The sequence below is a fragment of the Puntigrus tetrazona genome, chromosome 9 (genome assembly GCF_018831695.1).
Source record: "Puntigrus tetrazona isolate hp1 chromosome 9, ASM1883169v1, whole genome shotgun sequence".
In the NCBI taxonomy this organism is placed as follows: Eukaryota; Metazoa; Chordata; class Actinopteri; order Cypriniformes; family Cyprinidae; genus Puntigrus; species Puntigrus tetrazona.
In genome coordinates, this window is record NC_056707.1 from 25,186,769 (window position 1) to 25,207,426 (window position 20,658).

Consider the following 20,658-nt stretch of genomic DNA (forward strand, 5'->3'; position numbering starts at 1 on the left):
TAATTGGTCATTCATCAAACTTACCTTTTGTAACTTTTAATATAATAACTTACTAACTAAATTATAGTCAATATTGGAATGATTTCTGAAGGGTCATGTGACACTGAAGACTGGAATAATGAAGCTGAAAATGTAGCTTTGCATCACAGGAATAAATATTTATATATATATATATATATATATATATATATATATATATATATATATATATATATATATATATATATATTCACATAGCAAAAAATTATTTTAAATAATAATACATCAATGCATTACTGTTTTTACTATATTTTGTAATAAAAATGCAGCCTTGATGATCATGAGACTTCTTTTAGAAACATTTACAGTAATTATTTAAAACTTTTAACCGATCAAAGATATTGTTATAAAATTATTGCAGATTGATTTGTGAATATTCATTATATCATCTATTACTACTGCAGCCTTAAATGACTGCCCCTTCAATTACCTTCATCTGTGTTTTTAAAGTTCGTTCCATCTTTAAAGAAAAGCTGAGCTCTTTAAATCATCCCTTTTCTGCCCGTTTTGACCCCAATCTCCTCTAATGCGCTGCATCTGAGGCCGGATATTATTCCCTATATTGTATTGCTTCTCATCTGATTCATGTTCTCGAAATAGAGCTGAGTGAAAGCGCATCGCGGCCCTTCTGCGCGTGTATATTTAGCCGGTCTATTGACCAGAGCGGATCTCATAAAGGGATTGATCTGCTTGAAGAATAAAAATGGAGGCTTTTACAGCCTCAGGCTCTAAGGTGCTGTTGGGAACCGGATGGTTTTCATTGTGACAAAGTTAATCAAACTAATCCCACGCTTATTTCTGTTTTATTCTCCTTTTATTCTCTGTAAAGGTTTGTTTTATCAGCCTTTGCAAACCTTTTTGACTGTCACCTATAGGGGAATGCCCCTAGAAATTAAGAGAAAAATGTAAATAGACTGGTGTGGTTAATTGTTCCTGTGTGATCGGTCAATCAATGGAACATATGTATATTATATGAGAATTTCTATGAATTTGATTTATTTGATTTCACAGACTCAATTTACTAGATATTAGTCAACCAGTGTTCAATCCAACAACAAATGGTGTCCTATTGGTGTCCGTTAGTATCTTTCTTTACTACTACTAGTACAACAAAACATTTATAGTAATTTATAATAATAATAATTATTATTATTACAATGTTACTAATATAAATAACCACAATCACAACACAACAACAACAATAATATTACTATTATCACAACAACAACTAACTAATATTAAACTATTATTAATAAGCTATTATTATTGCTATTATTATTATTATTATTAGTACTATTTACAGCAACCAGAGCTGTTATTATTATTATTAATAATAATAATAATAATAATAAACCATCATCATTACTATTAGAATATTATTAATAATTATTAGTAATATTATTAACAGGATTAATAATGATTATAGTAATAGTGATTGAGATTTTTCCTATTATAATAATTATATTATATTATATTCTTATTAAACTAATATTAATACTACTAAAAATGATCACTATTACAAAAACAAGCTATAATAATAATAATAATAATAATAATAATATATTATTATTATTTTGCACCATATAACAATTATTTTATTGTTGTTTGTTTAACCTTCCATTTTTTACCTTTTAAAACAAATAACAACAACAACAACAAAATCATAGTTCTGTTAGAGGAGTGCCAAAACAAAGCTATTCGATTGTCCTTCAAATGTTTATTGGACATTTTGGCAAATCCAGTTATTTTGATCTCTCATCACTCTGTAAATATGACATTGTTAAAGGTTGCTTGGAGATGATAGGGATTGTAGAGAGTCAACTCTACCTTTGGTTGCTTCCTCATGAGAGTTTCCATGTAGCTGAGATTTACCGCCCTAGACATTTACCTTGTTTACAGGCATTTTGTTCAGCCCGACTGCCTGAATTAGCTCGTCTGCGGCTAATGCATCCCCTCAATTACAAATGTGTCCACCACAATCCTGATAGACAGGGTGAATGTCTGTGAAAGCAAACAGGACTGACCCCAGGAGAGGTTTCATCTCATCAGTGTGATGAAGAGGAAATGCCAAGGGATTACAGACCTCATCCAGAGACGGAGAGACACCCACAGTGAGACCACCTTCCCCTCGGCAGGCCGGGTGAAGGTTTGATGTGCCTCTGTAATGAAGCTCTCAGCTCTGCTCTGTTTGCTGTTTGTCTTTGATGGTTGCGTCACAGCCCCAGAAAAGCAGTAGCTCGCAGCCTCGCTGATATCTGGGGCAGAGACATGTAGCCGTGGCATTAAAGGAGATTTGCAGACCCAGAGGAAAATTTCATTGCTCTGAGGTTGCTCTCTTTCCAGGCTTGTGGAGTTCTTAATCATTTGTCACTTAAAAACTATTCTGTTTCTTTTAAAATTTGCAGGGCACCTAAACCCCAAAAAAACCAAACGAGACTGTAGTTGACATGCAGTATAAGGATATATATATATATATATATATATATATATATATATATATATATATATATATATATATATATATATAGCTCAGATCATAACTTGAAGAATTCGATAAGGAATTATTGAGTTTATATTGAAATACTGATTGTAGACTGTCTGTCTGGTCTAATCTGAGCATGCTTTTAAATAAAAGCTAGTCTTTTCTAGCCTTTTTCCAGCCAAACTATCTAGAAATTCTTAAATCTTGCTTATAAAAGAAACTAAATATCTGCAAATGGAATAAACAAAATAATCTCATTTTTGAGTCATTACTGAAACTTTGAAATGACTGTAAATCTAAGAAGCTTTAATTTCAATTTGCTTTCCTTTTAATCTTTTTGCTCGTGAAAACCGACATTTCAAAGCAGTTTATTTTGAAGGTGTATTTAGAACATTGCAGTTGTTTAGAGATCGCTTTTCTAAACTAAAGAGATCGAGTTTTGTGTTATAATGTGGTTGGCCTGATGAAATGTTTGAGTTAAAGTGACACAGATCTCAACATCTCGTCAATCCTCAGCACAGTTTGAGACAGGAAACATCTGCGAAACAAGAGTTAAATTCTACTTGCTTTGATTTTTATTACTATTAAGAAGGAAAGTGGCATTAAATAGATACTATTTGTTACGTTTATTTCTTAGATGACCCAAAAAAAAAAATACAAATTTTAGAACGTAGATCATAGTGTAGATTATTTGCCTTTGAAAGAATCCGAAAAATATTCAAGTTCAATCAATCAAATCTCAGACATTTGTATCTTTACAGAAGAATTTTGAGAGATTGTTGAGATCTCTGACATTCTAGTCAAAAATGTGAATTTTTTAATGCTCGTCTACAGCTCGTTTCGTTTGATTTCGGAAGAGTTGTTGAGAAAGATTCAAATTTAATTCATATTCGTATATCCAGTCTTTTGAATTCTTTGCATATCAGAGCACAGTTTGAGACGTTGTTGACATTGATTTCTTCTGGCATTTTAGAGGAGACGCATTGCAAAGAGCTGAAAGTCTGCAGAACAAAAGTTCAAATCCATTTATTTATTCAACATTTCATTTGTTCATCTCATTTTCGCTCAGAGATTGCTCACTTATAACTTGGTTTATCGGTTTATCTTCGTGTGAGTTGAGATAAAGTCCACACATATTCAGTTATAAGAAACCACTGAGACGTTAAAGAATCCTCACGTGTGATTTTTTCATTCGTGGATGCCCAAACGATTCACTTGCAGTCGAGTTCATATTTAACTCTCAGTCGCTTATCTGAAACTCTAGACACGTGTGACTTTACCCAGTCCTTTTCTCAGGAGACAAAATCTGAGACGCAGGTGACTTAATTAGAAGAAACAACTCCGATGTTTCCTTCCTGAGGCTGCAGGAGAGTTGGGGATGAGAACGAGCGAGCACGCTTTGAGAAAATCTGCTCGTGGGGGAGGTTAGAGAGGAAAGCAGGGGGTGGAAGATGTGAATGAAAGTAAGACTGAAGAGAGACATGGAGAGAGGAGGGGCTAAAGCCTACAAGGAGAGCAGAGGGGAGAAATAAAGAGGCTCTCAGTCACCTCCCCCTCTCTCCTGTGGAGCCGAGCTACATGACCCCAAAAAAAGAGAGAGAGAGAGAGAGGGAGAGAGAGACGGAGAGAGGGAGGGTGCCTGGAATAAGAGAGTGGCGAGGAGGACAGCAGCGGCAGTTGATGCAGCTCTCCTCAACGTGTCATGGATCTGTGGAGCGTCGTGGGACCAGCGTGTGGAATAGTTATGCGTCTCGTGCAGGATCCAGTGGAGAGGAAGCCGTCAGCCTGATCTCGTGATGCCCTCCGTGTCTCTCAGCTTGCCAGCCGCACTGGCCGGCCGCGCACGCACCTGGGTCTGCCTGTCCTGCATGTTCTGGGTGAGCCGAGGGTCACTCCACTTGGATGGGATGGGTGGGATTGAATAATGGATAATGCAATGAATTAGTTAGGTTGTTACATTGCGCACGTCGCGTTTCGAGCGTTTTTTTCATGTTTGGGGGCAAAAAGGATGCATTTTCTGCACGTCCATAGCCTGTTGCTTGTGTCTTCTGAAGAACTGTAGGGAAGCATATTAGATGAAGTTGATACTTAAATGCAACCTACATGAGAACTCTGTTAAGTCGGTTGAGCTTCTTATGGACCTCAAGGGTAGAAAATGTTTTTGTTTTTTCTTCAAGACAAACACAGCATTAAATGTACAGTTTTGAATCTTGATTTTTTTTAGCAATTATCCTCCTACTTAACTCACAAGGTGAATTAAATATCAGTCACGCAAAGCCTTCAGGTGAAGCATGCTTAGAGCTACTAGAGACTACTTTGATTATAGTATGCAGTAGGCTTAAGTATCTTTCACTATGTTTTGGTGCAAATGGAGACATTAGACATTAACTGTTGTTTGTTGTTTGAACTGTTTTTATAAGAAATGGTGTGCTCAAAAGTGAACATGTCATAATTTATTCGCCTCCTTAATACTCTAAACCCTCATAAACGCTGCTCTTTTCCATGCAACAATACGGCCGAGCTTTTGAGTTGACCATGAACATGATTATTTTGAGACTGTCAGTGATCAATTTCTCATTTAATTTTCAAATTCATTTATATCACTATACTTTCACTTTGTTTACGGGAGACTGCATTTGCATTTGCAAAAAATCAATGCATTTTTACTGTCCATGTCACATTTTAAGTTAATTCTCTATGATTTAAGTGTATTTTTTTTTTTTTCGAAAATGTGAGTATTAGTGATTAACTCCGTCTGGGACATAAGATGTTTGTTTTAGAGAAGAGTGAGATTAAATGGAGCAAGTGTCTTGTCTCCAGAGTAAAAAGTCCTAAATTAGATCTTAGTCTTTAATCAGATTTGCAAAGATATTCTGTCAAGTCTGAAATGAAAATTTTTACTTTTACCTTTAATATCTCTATATACTTTAACTTAATTTAAATGTAAGAAACAGGAGAAAATCTCACGAGAAGCAAGTGCAAAAATCATTATTTGCACTTCAATAAATCTTTTATTGGAGAAACAACTGAGACGTCAGAGATCTTATTTGTGATGTTTGTTTTTAGGAACCACAAGCTCATATTTCGAAGTGATTGATTTTGTTGAGAAGTTCATATACCGATCTCAAAGCTTTTGAGTCTTGCCAAATCAGAAAACAGTTTGAGACATTGTATCCTCTATAGAATTTCAAAAGAAATCACATCAGTTTACTGAAAGTTTGCTTTCCTAAAAGTTAGTCCTTTTACTAAATTCCATTCGTTTTTATGCTCAATTATGTCTCATCTAAGTATCATGTTCATTTGATATCTCCACACTTTCACATTATTTCAACAAATGTCCCATTTATGTAAATTTTTATTTTCAAAGAATTATAAGAGAAGCATCTCAGATAAAGTCTGTAAGAACGCTATTAAGTCTCACGAGTTAAAAGACAGCAATATATTATTCTTCTGGGCCTCAAGGACACAAAATGAAAGATTTTTTTTCCATTGATTAAATGGAGACTTTAAGTCTCAGATTTTCAGTAACATGTATCTCACAAGAGAAAGTGAATAATGACTTCAATTTCAGTCGCACAAAGCTGCCGTACGACTTAAGATGTAGTCATACGGATTACATTTTTACTACTTTCTGGATCTTGATGGAATGAATTACCATATGCCTTTCATTTTATGCAAAAAAAAAAAAAACCCAGCTTGGACATTCGCCCCATGGGTGAGTAAACGATGACAACGTTGTCACTTTTGGGTGAAGTATTTCTTTAACTGTCACTCGGCCGATGATTGTGTTCACTCCTCTTTCTCTCTGGTCATTCACTCTCTCCGACCTCTCTGGTCTCTTAATTAGCATTCGGCTTTAGTGAATGGAGTGGAAAAGGATCCCAAATCCTTCCAAAGCTCAGGCGCTTTTTGAATATAGTGGGAGTCTTTCAGTCTTCCTTTCAGACTGTGATTCTGCAGTTCTGCCGCACTGGCATTGGAGGAATGGGCTTTGCAGGGACGAAGACTCCGTCTACAGCTGTAGATGTCATCATATATGACCAGAAGATGCGGGAAACAGGTGTTCAGAATGAAGCAGATGTGATTTATTTGCTAGCGGCATCCAAAACCAAATCCCTGGACCCAAACTCTATACTTGGCAGGGGTTTGATTACCTGCTGAGGAGAGATGACATTGTGACTCCTACGAAGAGAAACCTGTCCTGATGTCAGCAGAGGACGAAGCAGAAGTAACAGAAAAGAGCGGGCAACATCCAATACCTAAAAGCTCAGAATGCACTTCCTCCAAACTCTGAATTATAAATGAACTTTTAGGACTTTTAGGACTAACCGGGCTGGACAGTGTTTTTTTTTTTTTTTTTTTTGTAAATTTATTTGAAAGTACATTGAAACAATGGACTGAAGGTTTGATCACAAGCTAAATTTAAATATATTTTAATTTTAGCTAAATTTAAATGTATGTGTGTGTGTATGAATGTTGAATATTTGAACAGGTTAAGTTGATTTTCATTTGTATATAATTGTAATTCATTAATTTACAAAATATAGTTTATAAAAGTTAGTTCATCATAAACACACGCACATTTTGTCATCATCAAATCAATGGCTACCAAAAAACCTTCTTGAAGAGTTAATTTTGACAACTTTTTAGTAACTTTTTACTATATTGCTATTGATTGACTATGCTTAGCTTCTGTAATGTAATGTATTTACCAAACCATAACCAAAAGAAAAACATCGAGCAGTAGGCTACTTTAAACCATTAGTAACTGGATTGTGAAAAGTAGGCGTTACCGTTTTTATTCATTTGAATTATATGCGTTGATGAGTGGGGCAAAATATAAACGCGCGACAAACTGTGTTTTCTATATATCTTATTACAGTTTGACCACAGTTGGCTTAAAATGAGGATTTTCCCACAAAATGAAATTCTTAATGTTTTGCACAAATTTTACGTGTGGTTCTAGCATAAAGACCTCAGAGACGAATTGTTGCTTACGAACGCCGGCTCTCTGCCACTCAGCCAATGCAAATAATGACACATCTTGAGCTGTCTGAGAGGTCGAAGAGCTTACTGCAGTGATCAATGTCCATTAACACTCCAGATCAATCAACAGCAAACAAGTTGCACTGTGCAGTGTTGGAAGTGTTCGTGTGCGGCTCATGACACCTTTTTTCACATTTTTACTGAAGGCAACATTTATTTTATGTGACTTTATAAATATTAATATTAATTTACAAAATGAATTTTCAGGTACGTATTCATTCCTCTCTGTGCATTGCAGTCATTTCTAGGAGATCGCCTTTGATTTTTCTCCGACTAATGAGTCAGTGGTCTTTGAAGTCACTCAGCGTATGATTTACTCTTACACTTCTCATCATTGTTGGCTTTTGAATTCCACTTTAATGACCTCATGCTCTACAAGCTCTTCGTCCCTCTATCAAAGCTGCCTGTGAGGGGCCCCTATAATTTTGGCAAATTCAAAATTAGAACATCTGGTTCGCCTTCGTAATAGATCAGCCACGGTTCTTCGTGTACGTCTAGGCACGTGTCTGCTAGAGGGTGTGCATGTTCTGTATCTCAAAGCTGAGCTATACGTTATCGAATGCTAAAGTAGATATGCTTGCAATGATTTCACAGGCAAAGTATACTTATGTTATACTGAGTTCTGCAGTTGATTTCATGCAGTGATTTCATCTATCTATCTATCTATCTATCTATCTATCTATCTATCTATCTATCTATCTATCTATCTATCTATCTATCGGTCATTCACTTTTTATAATTTTTTATGGTTCTGTCATTAAGTCTAATGTTTATCTGTTGTTCTGTGAATATATTGTTCTGGCTATCATATCTGTGTTCGGTGTCATTGTATTACAGTATAGTTCTGCCTTTCTATTTTTCTATCTATCGTTCTGTCATTTTCAACTTGAATTTTTCATTTGTTGGGTCTTATGATTTTACATAGGAACGAGTGGTTAAACCTTGAGCGACAGCCCAGAGGGAACTGTGTGGTCTCTCTGAGTACATTATAGGCGTTTAACCTTCTGCGTTGATTCATGATGCAAGTCTGCATTGACTTCAGCGGGCCGAGCCGCTTACTAATCCACTGCTGTCAATGGAACGGCGTTCTGGAATGTCTCCTGATCACCATAATATCTCACTTTTCCCCGTCATCCTCTCTGATTTTTCCCAAGTTTTCTCTATCTCTCTTTTGCCCTTTCCCTTAATCCTCAATCTCGCTGGGTTGCCAGTTTTGATTCTTCTCCTTTTTCAGCATCTGTCAGAGATAAAAGACTTACTCTTTCAGGGAAAAAAAAAAAGAAAGAAAGTACAAAAGCCATTACTGGGAAAGTACCTTTTCAAAAGGTATACCTTTGTTCTTCATTTACTCCTAAAAGGTGCATTTCAGTACCTAAATTTGTACCTAAAGTGTAAGCAATACTAGTAGTTTTTAGGGGTTCTGCCACATTGACAGCTTTTGTTTTTTTATTGAATTTTTTTGAGGATGCATTCAATGGTTTGACTGTCTGCACTATTGTTTCAAAGCTTGACCACTAAACAGACTCTAGGAAGTTCACGGGCGACTTAAGGTACACATTTGCTATCTGGGGATCTGTAGTAAGGCACAAGACACGTAATTCATCAGTAACTCATTAATGTCTCTGCGGCTTTTCTAGAGGGAGGCCTAACAGGGGGGAGTTTGTCCCTGCATCATGTGGTTTTCATCATGTCGAACTTTACTCGATTATTCTTCATCGGCATTCTTGTTTCGTCTCAGTAGGGGGCATTATTTGATGTGAGTTCACTTTGCAGCACATAAGCAATGCTCAACCAGAGCATCTCAAATAAACAGAGCCGTTTCTTACTCTTTGTGAATGGAACCAAATGTCTGTGTGGTTTTGAAGCAGATGATGTAATTTTTCACTGATCGGCCCACTCTGTCTATCGTAATGAAGAAACGCTGTATACTATCAGTCAAAGATGCTGTCCCTAATGAGAGACCTTTCATTCAGTGGCCACTTTAAGGAACTGATTTTGCTGTTTGTGATCACGTCACGCATGGCAACTCAAGATAATTTGTTTTGAAAACGCTCTGAAATTGATTTAAGACCTTAGCAGGCGTTCTAAAATTCAGATGTACAATGTGATAAAAATAGAAACTATTTAATATTAACTTAATAGTCTTCTACAGTATAACATTTTGCAGCTTGGATAACATTGTGATTTAAAATTAATTGGCAGTATGCATGGCTTCAAATAGGATTTTCGGAGTGCTCACTTCAAAAAAATCTGCCCTTTGGTGTGAGTAGGGTCGGTGATTGTCATTTTCAAAATGCATTTTGCCCTGTCCTTCTAAACTGCTGTATGAGATCTTGCATCTTTATTCAGTAAACAGTCTGCTTATCTAAGAATACAAGTCCTAGTTCACTCGCTGTGCTCCATCATTGTGCTCGACTGGAGCAGTGTGGTGCTTTTCTTGTCACTGAATGAAGCGCAGGACTAAGTGCTATGGTTAGTCACACATCAGCATGAGTGGATCACACCAGTTACCCAGAGGCCTCGAGACGGAAGAGCTGATTGAGCGGATGATGAAGTGTTTAGCAGTGATGTGCTCAGGGCTGAGAGAGAGACCAATGCTCCTTAAACCTGTTTGCAGTTATGGTTGGTGATAGGAAACCCAGACCGCCTGTTTGAACCTTGTGCGTTAAACCAATTATGTTTTTTTTCACAGTGTTGTAGTACACCCATGCCCTGATGTTGAAAATAGCAATAAACAACATGATATTTATTTATTTCATGCGTGAATTTGCTTATAAATTAGTAGAATTTTATTACTATGTGTCGCGCACACTACTGATTCAAATGTTTGTCCTCAAACTTTATTTTGCAAGTAATGTTTCAAGATTAATATTTACTGGACTGAAGCAAGTTTACTTAATGATCCTTACATCATTCATAAGACATATAATGTTAAAATGTGTTTCAGTGTTAAAAAATGAATATATCAACCAATCATCTACCTATATGATACCTATAACCGTATTATCTATTATTCAATGAATTAGAACTTCAGAATTTTGAAAACTGAGCATTTAAATATCATTTTACTGAGATATATTATTGTGAGTTATAGTGTGACAACTGATATTTATATGCATATTAGATATTAGTCTGCTGTAAAGATCTCATTGATTTACATTACAAATAAGCTATCAGTGTTTCATCTTACTGATTTATATATATATATATATATATATATATATATATATATGTATATGTGTGTGTGTGTGTGTGTGTGTGTGTGTGTGTGTGTGTGTGTGCCTCTTATATATGAGCAATAAAGGATGATGCATCATATGATACTCAAGAAAAAAAACTGGCAAATTCAGTATTCAGATTTCATCTTTGTTCAATTTAAATATATATATATATATATATATATATATATATATATATATATATATATATATATATATATATATACATTTCCTAGACTATTATTTTAAAGTGTGTTTTTCTAAAAGTCTCTTCATTCTGTACAGTATCGCATGCTGAACATAGCCGTCGTTGGCAGACTCTGTACTGTATATTTAACTGTATATCCATCTCTATTTCAATTCCAGATCAGGAATATGACTCTGAGTTCAGGTCAGGTCTCAGGAACCTTATTTTAGCTGCTAAGAATGACCAAGTGTTGTTGTTTTTTATTGGCCTGTCCTATATTAGTTGATGTGATTCAGATTTTGTGACCTCATTTCTATCTCAGGACATCTGTTTCTGTCCTACCAGGTGCCTGTTTGTGCTACACATCGCACTTAAAGGGACAGTTCACCTGAAATGCCCCTTCTGTTAAGTGTTTTTTCACCTACATATGGGATCCAATCTGCTTTGCTTTTATTAGAAGTTCAACTTAGGCCATAACATTTGTAAGCTCCAAAATGGACTATTAAAAGTTTAAAGATTAAAAGTAATACATATAGCGTATATTCCAAGTCATACAATGACTGATAACCATCGTTATTCACTAATAATCTTTATCTCCGCCAGCTTTTTATAGTTTCATAAATACTTTTTATGGTGCTTATTCGAGTTTGATGTCCATAGTCGCAATGTACTGTTATTAAATAGCAAGAGCTGCATTAAAAATACTTTAAAAGTCTCCTTTTGTGTTCAAACGAACCGCGAACAGATTAAAACCTAGCAAAGTGGTTCTGGAACGACACGAGGGTTAGTTTTCATTTTAAAGTGAATTATTCTTTGAACGTTTGGCGGTCGTATGAGTTTCTTACGATCAGTATGTGAAAGTCTCTTTGATTTAAAGTCTGAAGCCCCATCGGCGGAGATCTGGTATTAGTTTCTTTATCATGCCTCTGAGCCCAGTGTGAATCATTGTAATTGGCACAATTTAGAGAGGCACGCTGTACTTTCTGTAGAAAGATGTAAATTACTGGCAGTGAACTCCGTTTCACTCTGTACAGACGCTGAAGAATGCTGCTTTACTTTCTGACAGCCCTCATTTATTTTTCTGCATTGCACAATCTGCACTATTTATTTTCACGAGGATGCACGTCACCGAAGCCTGTGAAACAGAACTTTATTCGGTTTTGATGAACGCAGGTTCTGATTATCTCACGAAAACGCCGCCGCCTTACATGGCTGCGATAAAAATACGGTTCTGTGTTTTTGCCATAAAATGCCATTTTAATACTGTAATAGAATTGGATGCCTCGGAATTGGATTAATCATGTCGGTTTGGTCTTGCGAAATGTTGCTCATAGCTGTTTTTACTAAGTGTAAAATTACAGATCATGAGTAAGATTTATGAGATGAGCTGTTGTGTTGTGAACAACAGGATGTCATTTAGCCTAAAGAGATAAGCATTTCATCGTCATTTCATATGTGACTTCTCTTTTACTATTATTTACCTTTTTTCAGTCAAACTTGAAATGACCCCTAATGATTATCAAGTTAAATCTCCTTACTGCATTCTTAAATTCAGATTCATCCATTTCTAATGCAATATCTGCTTTTTTGTGTATTAAATAAACATAATAAACGGCAATATTTAATTACATTTAATATTTAATTTGCATTGCTATTTCAATCTTTCTCCATTTAATGTTCAGTTCATTGTTGTCCCTTGCCTTTTTTATGTGCATTTTTTAATGTTTTATTTTTTATGTCAACGTCTGAATAAAGCAAAACTTGTTTCAGTGTACTTATTAAAATTTAAGACATTTAGTGAAATTATTTTATAGCATGTAAAATGTAAGTTAACGGACTAAAACGGAACTGATTCACAGATATCAACTTATCAATTCAGATTGCACATCTTTGGCTGTTACTTTGCTTTTGCTGTGGCCGGAGTGTGATTTATTATTTTGTTCTTCACACAAATGAAATTTGATATCACCAGAAAAAGAATCCCAAATGCGCTGTGAGTATTTGACATCGCCCCGTCTTCCTGTAATTCTTCTAATGCTCACGCATGTAGTTTATTACAATATCACAGTAGAACGAGAAGGACAGCACGATGTTTGTGTGTGAAGCAGGATGATGAAGGGTTTCAGAAGTCAGTCTGTTGATATGGGCAGCACTCAGTGCCTCTGCAAACACCGGCTTCAGGTTAAGAGACTTCACTCTCAACATCACGTTAAGTGAGTAATTTCCTCATCCGGATCCTCCTCTTTGAAATCAAACGCTTTTAGGTTAGACGAGGATGAGAAGGATGAGAGAACAACAGAGAGAAATTGGAATGCCTGAGGCAAATTTTTTTTTCCTAAATGAAAAGCAGGTGACCATCACACAGCCAAGTAAGAGGTCACATTCTGACCCCTCATCGTTTAGAGAGAGAGAGAGAGAGAAATCGGCGATGTTGAACTTCATAATGACCCTTTGAATCTTATGTTGGTTTCATGGAGACATTACTCTCCTTTTGTCAAATAAGGCTGCATTTATTTGATCAAAATTGCAGTAAATATTCAGTAGCATATTTTTTCTATTTGAATATTTTGTAAGGTATTGTTTATTCCTGTGATGCAAAGCTGCACAAGAAATTATCTTATATCTTATATCAGTGCTGAAAAACAGTAGTGCGGCTATATTTTTGTGGAAACTGTAATATTTACATGTTTGGTTTATTAATAGAAAGAGCAAAGTGTTTATTATAAATTGAAATCTTTTATTAGGTCACTTTTGATGAAATTACACATCCTTGTTGAATAATAAACTTAACTGAACTGAACTAAAACGAAATGAAATGAAATTGGATCCAAAATCCCCAAAAAAATAAAAGTCACATTTATACTGAGTATACATTGTGACCTTGGTACAAAGGTTTTTAGGCTGCTGGAGAATGTTTCCACAATTTAATTTTTTTCTCAAAATCTTTAAACTTTCCCGTTAAGCCCCATAAATGTGTCTATAGAGCCACATGTGTAATTCCAGCTCTCACGCTATGATTAAGTGTCTATTCTGAGAGCTCCGAAAGCAGTCAGTTGTCTTTGAGATATTGTAAGAGGTGACAAATAAGTAGCTTGTATTCTTGGCTTGGCAGCCTTCTGGAACTCGTGAATGATGGGACATCAGACCGCTTTAGGAGCTTTAGATGATGCAGGCCTCCAGTGACAGCTGGGACTGTGATGCCCTGGATAGTTTGTAGTTATATCAATTATATATATCGGATGAAATGTTATCATCATTGCTGACCTAGTTGACCATTGTTGTAGAACTTCATGAACGACAGGATTCTGTGCAGTTCTGTTCTTATGCACTATAAAGTCATCATTGGCAGCAAGTACTTTTAAGGGCTTTGCGTGATGTAGACTTCTAGTGACTGTCAGGCAACTTTGTGTATGTTTTTTGGCATTAAATGAAACACAACTGTGTAATGTAAAGTTCTCATATGACCAGTTTTGTAAGCATTATTAGAAAAGTTATTCTTGGACTTTGAGACTGATAAAGCAAGTGATATTTCACTGTTGTGTTTGTAGATGAGGAGTCGTAGGCGGTGATGAATATGTTAGGTGATTGTGAATGTAACATCAGGAAGCAAGAGTATAAAAACCTTTATGAATACCAGAGACTGAAGGACAAGTTGGGAAGAATGAGACAAGTCAAGTGAAGCCGAGGTAGTTCCGGCAGTGATGGGGGTTCTGGGCTGTGACATCCCAACCGGAATAATGGCTTCAGCAGATCCTGGGAAAAATGACTTAATCTGGATCCTGGAGAGACTGATCATAAGAACAGCTCAGATACTGATCTTCGTGTTCCCAGGACCAGAGACTGACAGAAGAAGACCACCCACAAACACGGGTGAATATAGTTTTGTGACAATTTTCTGTAGGTATAGACTCATGCTATCAACCTGACGGATCAAACTTAATTCGTCTGTTGTGGGATTTTCTGAATTGGCTGGTCAATATCTGCAGACAAACCTTTTGTGCATGTTTTTTTTTTTGTTGTTTAGTAATTTTAAAATAACTTTGTAGTTTATAAAATGAAATAGAATAACAAAGCATCAATAAATATCATATTAGCTATGTTATAATCTGATTGTTTTATACATGTAGGCAAAAAATTATGAAAAAAAATGTTTACTTGGCTTGAAAGAGGCTTAAGATGATTGAGCAATTCACATATGGTGTGCTGTCTTGAAAGGTTTGCACATTATCTCTAAAAATATATTTCTGCGAAGAGAAAATGAATGAGATTGCCCTTCAGGAACCCCGTAGTGTGGAGTAATGTAAAGGTTTGTCTGGGACGAGGTGTCTGGATCTGTGCCAGCTGTCTCATGAGGTTGGATTGAGATGGGAACTGGTTTCCGTCTGTCATCCTCACTTCATCTCTTCTTCCTGAGGAGCCTCGGTGGGATAGACTGATCCCGGTCCACAACACTGGCCGAGTTACACCAAATCTCTATACTACACAAACACTCTCATCATTATAAATAAGTAAATAAATGTCTGGCCTTGAGTGCCAATAATATAAACATTTAGGCGACGCCAATTCTTCAGATTGCTTAGATAATGGATAATGCGATCCATATGGAAGGAGTTTTGTTCTACGGCACTGTTTTATGAGGTTTGTTTGAAATGCTAAAACAATTGTGACCATTTGACCCATGAATGTTTGGATAAAAGAGAATTGTCCCTCCATCATCAGTTGTTCATGCGTCTCTGCAGTTTTGGAAAAGATGGCAGCCAAGAACATGTCAGCAAATCTGACTGACAAGAGCAGAGCTGTCTTCTGATTGGCTGAACAGTAGCATTCTGGTGTCACTAAGACAGGTGTGATATATAGTATTTTAGTATTTTGACCAATAACATTAATTATGCCAATAAAAAAATCTGTCATTTATTGGCCAATATATATTTTAGTTGTCTGAATTGTTTTTAGTTTCAGTCTGTTTTTGTCGACTAAATATCATATGATTTTAGTCAAATAATCTACAGTTAATTTAGTCAGCTAAAATCAAATGGGTTTAGTTATAGTGTAATGCATTTATTAAGCATTTTTCAAAAATTTCCAAGCTCATTATGTTTGACATTAAGGTTTTATCATGATAGACACTGATTTAACTGAATGGAAAAAAATGGTTTTCTTTTCAATGAAACATCAATGGTTATACAGGCTAATTATGCATTATTTATAACTTGCTTACCATATGATTGATTATTTCAAGCAGACATGTATATTTATTTATATGAATAAATTTTGATTAATCTTTAGGACTACTAATACTAAGTAAATGCACTCTTTATGTGTGTATATGCTTCAGGTCTGCAGTCAGAAACCGGACTAAATTGAGTTCTTTCTTGCATCATCAAATTTACCCATATGGCTGCTCTTCTCTTACTCCCTCATAGTAGAGATTTTTGAAGGTTTTATGAGACGTGCAGCAAGTATATGTTAGCTTATGTCCTGCAGGATCAATAAGCTGTGATAAGTTGGAATGTAAGTGGCATCTAACCTCTAAACCATGCAGCAGATTCTGTTCTGAATGAATCTGATCCCATATTGTCCCACCTTAACATTTCCGTCTTCGTTTCTATTAGTTGTGAAGATGTCAATAGATTTTCATTGTAGTTTTTGTCATTGAAAATTAGTTTTTGTTAGTTATCATCTCGTTTTTATCTGTGAAAAAACAGCCAATGAAATTTTATTTAATTTAATTTGTTAAAAATTCTAGAAATTTATAACATGTCATTTATTGGCCATAACATGAAAGTAATTAATCCAAAAACTATTTATGAATGAATTATTCAGGATATCTTTTTTTATTAACTTGAAAAATATATGGAAAATATTTGATAAAGTATGGAAAGTAATATATCAGCTTTTTCATTAAATCAACATTATTTGTTTAATATATATATAATTTTTTTTTTTTTACCTTGCATTACATTACAAAATAATTAGAAAATATTTTTATATCGCCCATTTATTTATAACATGACAGTAATTATCATCACGTTTTTCATCTCTATTTACAGCACCTTTAATCTGAATGATTATGTTTGACAGTCTCTTGATTTTTATGGCACATGGAGGAAGTTTACATATGTTATTTTTTTTTATCAGTTCCCAGACTTCACTCAAAAATGCTTTGTTTGACAAATATAACCTGTTTTTTGGATGCCGTTTCCTGAGGATGTTATAGCAGAACTTGATCGGACCCATGGGTTCTCCCTTACACTTTCAATTCACCGGGTCATTTGGCTTCCCCTCAAATCAATGCAGCATCAGTCCGCGGTGCTTTAATGCTTCTCTTGTCCTCAGATGCTCTGGGGGCTCGTCCTGTGGTGAGCGAACCCCCTACGGCGCTCCGAACCCTTTAAAGAGCAAAGAGAGCGAGACGTCCTCACTGTGTTTGTGTGGATGTGAGGTCAGAAAGAGTGGAAGGAAGGGAGGGGTGAGGGCAAAGGTCAGACCCCCTTGCTGAGAAATGTTTTTGTGAGTAGAAGAATTGCAGCGTTGTGAAAAGAAAACATTGTGGTGGGATGGATGGGGGTGGGAGTCCCGAAGAGGGCAGACCTGCTTTAACCAAAGTCAGGTACAAAAAGTGGGACGTTTCAGGCCGTGTTGAAGGTAGGTTGTGTGTTTCCAGGTGGTCTTGAGATGAATGGGAATGCTAATGAACTGCTTTTCTCCAGGTAAATCCTGATCAGAGGTAGTGCCAAGAAAAGGATAGCGGGTAGTTTGAAGGTGTCCTCCATCAAATGAGAAGACAACTAATCTCTTTCCCCAATTCCAAATGCTGAATTTTATTAAGGACGAGGAATATAATCACTGGAGAAGATCCAAATATTCAGTTCACAGTTTTGGTTACATGTTCCAGAAATCGAAGGCTTTGTGTACGGTTCTTGACAGGACATGTCAAGGAACCTCTCAGTGTCATTGTGTACAGCTGATCAATGGTCAATTGCTGTATGATATTTAAACTCAGCACTGATCTTTCCAAATGACCTCATGAAGTAAAACTGAGTTTGGCTGAAGCATTAAGGTTTCCAAGCCAGAAGTGAGAGTTATTGACTGGTAATGGACTAATGGGTCTTGTACTGTACAAATAAAACTGTTTTGGATTGTTACTCTATCTAGGCGGTTGCTGGTCAATGTCTGTTGCACTGGTTGTGCTTTGCCTTACACTTTCAGAAAAAAATTGCACAAATGGTACCTTTATTGTTACAACAGCTTGTCACTGGGGCAGTACCAAAGAAGGGACATTTTTGTATCATCTTTACCGTAAAGCAGTTGTCTCAAATTTAATTCATGGAGGACCATAGCTCTGCTAGGGCTGGGCGATATGGATAATGTACATCTAGGGCTATACGATATGTAAGGGATAATGTACATCCAGCAGGTTGTTAGGGACTGGCCAATCAAAATCGAGTATCCCACAAAGACATGTAATCAACAATACTGACTCCAAGCTTTTAAATGCATAAGCTTTTTATTTTGGATAAATTCTGATCTTTGGATCTTTCTGTTCATCAAAGAATCCTGACGAAAAATCTACTCAACTTTTTTAAATGGTGATAATCAGTAAATCAGCATGTTAGAGTGATCACATGACATTGCTGGAGTAATGATGCTGAAAATCCAGGTTTGATCACGGAAATAAATTAGTTTAAAATATATTTTCAAATATTAAGCAAATTTAAATAGTAAAAAAAATCTCTACATGTTAAAGTTTTTACTGTACCTTGGATTAAATAAATGCAGCCATGGTGAATAATAATAATAATAATAATAATAATAATATAATAACAACAACCTTATCTGAATGATTTTGATTTACATTCTTTTCTGAGTTTGAAAATATTAACCTATATAACATATCTTGGCTTTTTTGAGACACGTATATACATCGGAAGAATAAGTAAAAATCCAAAACACCCTAGCAACCACATGTCCCAGTAATATTTGGTCAGCAGAATATTCCAGGAGTGTGGCTTTTGACTGTTTAGGTAAATGAATGGAGGCCCAATGATGGACACAATCATCTTATCCTGGCACTGGAATATGGACACAGAGATGGGTTTTTCCGATACGTGGACGAACTCCAGCATTGTGGAGTCATGTTTTACATGGATTAGCTCACACACTCACATATTTCCAGCTCCTTGGGTTCATTTGCAGGTGAAGATGTTGTGTTTTTTTACATTGGCGTGGATGGAAGGAGTGATTGATGTATCAAGTAAACGCAAGAGAGTGGATTTTAAGTGTTTGTGTGTGTGTTTAAAGGATTTATGAGCAGACTTTAGGGTGAGTGTATTTGTATAAGGTGAATTTTAAGGGTGACCGTGAGTGTATGTGTCGGTTTTGGAGATTTATACTAAGCGTAGTATGTTAAGGCAGATATATAAGAATGAGTAATGTTTAACGGGGCTGAATGATTGGACAGGGAGAATGAAATAACGCCATTTGGAGGCTCTTTTCGAGAGCTTTACTGAGCAAATCAAACACTGGCTGTATCTGAAATCACATACTTGTTCTTTGTTTCTAACATAGTAAATGCCACAGAATTTGCTATATAGGTAACAAGTGAAAGAAATGACTGAATGAATTCAGACTCTGATTGAAACACTGATTGACTTGATTTTGTATAATATGGATGGATGGATGAATGAATGAATGGATTAATGAATGAATGAATTAATAAATAAAGAAATAAAATATATATTTATATGTTTAAAGACTATTAGGATGGGCATGCATCATGCTTTTAGTGTGTAAGGAAAAATAAAAAATACAAATATTTACTCTATACTTGGTTGCACCACAAGTCATGGCATTAAAACCTTTCTCATAAGTTTATCAAAAGCAAATGAATCCATCATGAATATGAACAATTTATGGACTATATTGTTAGATTTAACTAGATTTGTCTTTTTTAATTGTGTATTTAAACGACCCATATAGAGCATACTGAGTATAGTGCACAATATTGGGAGCTATTTCGGAAACTGTGTATCTCTGTTTTTGTCTGCAGAAGGAGCAGTCTTTGTAAGGTGACTGTATACATTAGGAATGTGTGTGCACGTTAGAGACGGGCCTGCTGGGGCTCTGCGCTCCGATCCGTGGTAGCACGCTTCTTTTAAGAGGAGGTGTTTAAGTAACCACTGCTGTAATTTCACATCACTTAAGGGCAGATCTGAGTACCCTGGAATGACTTCATTCACATTGTTAATTTACAGATTAAACTCTAAGAGGATTGTAGGTGAATGGCTGTATTTACCACGCCTCACCGGGCCTTCTACAGACACTTTCCCATGATGCTTGGCGGGGTTCTCACATGGAGAGACCAATGCTTTCTATACTGTACTAGGAAATAAAACCTGAAGCCTTAACAAACGATCCTACGTTTGCTGAGTTGCAGCCTCACGTTTCAGCCCCATTCTTAAAATTAAATGAATGTTGTTGCATTATATAACACTGTAATGCTCAAACCAAACAGCTGTGTTTGAAATAACATTACCATACTACTCTTTTAAATCTGCAGTTTGTTTCTATTATTTACTATATAATATACAATAAAGTATCCCACAATGCAAAGTACTCAATACAATTTAATATATTTACCATATCGGTTGAAATTATTAAACATTTGTTTGACTCACAAAATACAT

General features: G+C 35.7%; 1 protein-coding gene across 1 annotated transcript in view; it reads left to right on the plus strand.

Annotated features, from left to right (window-relative positions):
* The first annotated feature begins 4,153 nt into the window (after positions 1-4,153).
* LOC122352141 (tensin-like) overlaps positions 4,154-20,658 on the plus strand; it is a 111,453-nt gene continuing 94,948 nt past the window's right edge. Inside the window, 1 exon segment of the mRNA XM_043249685.1 lies at positions 4,154-4,398. Coding sequence (XP_043105620.1) covers positions 4,318-4,398 — 81 coding nt within the window. The 5' untranslated portion in view covers positions 4,154-4,317.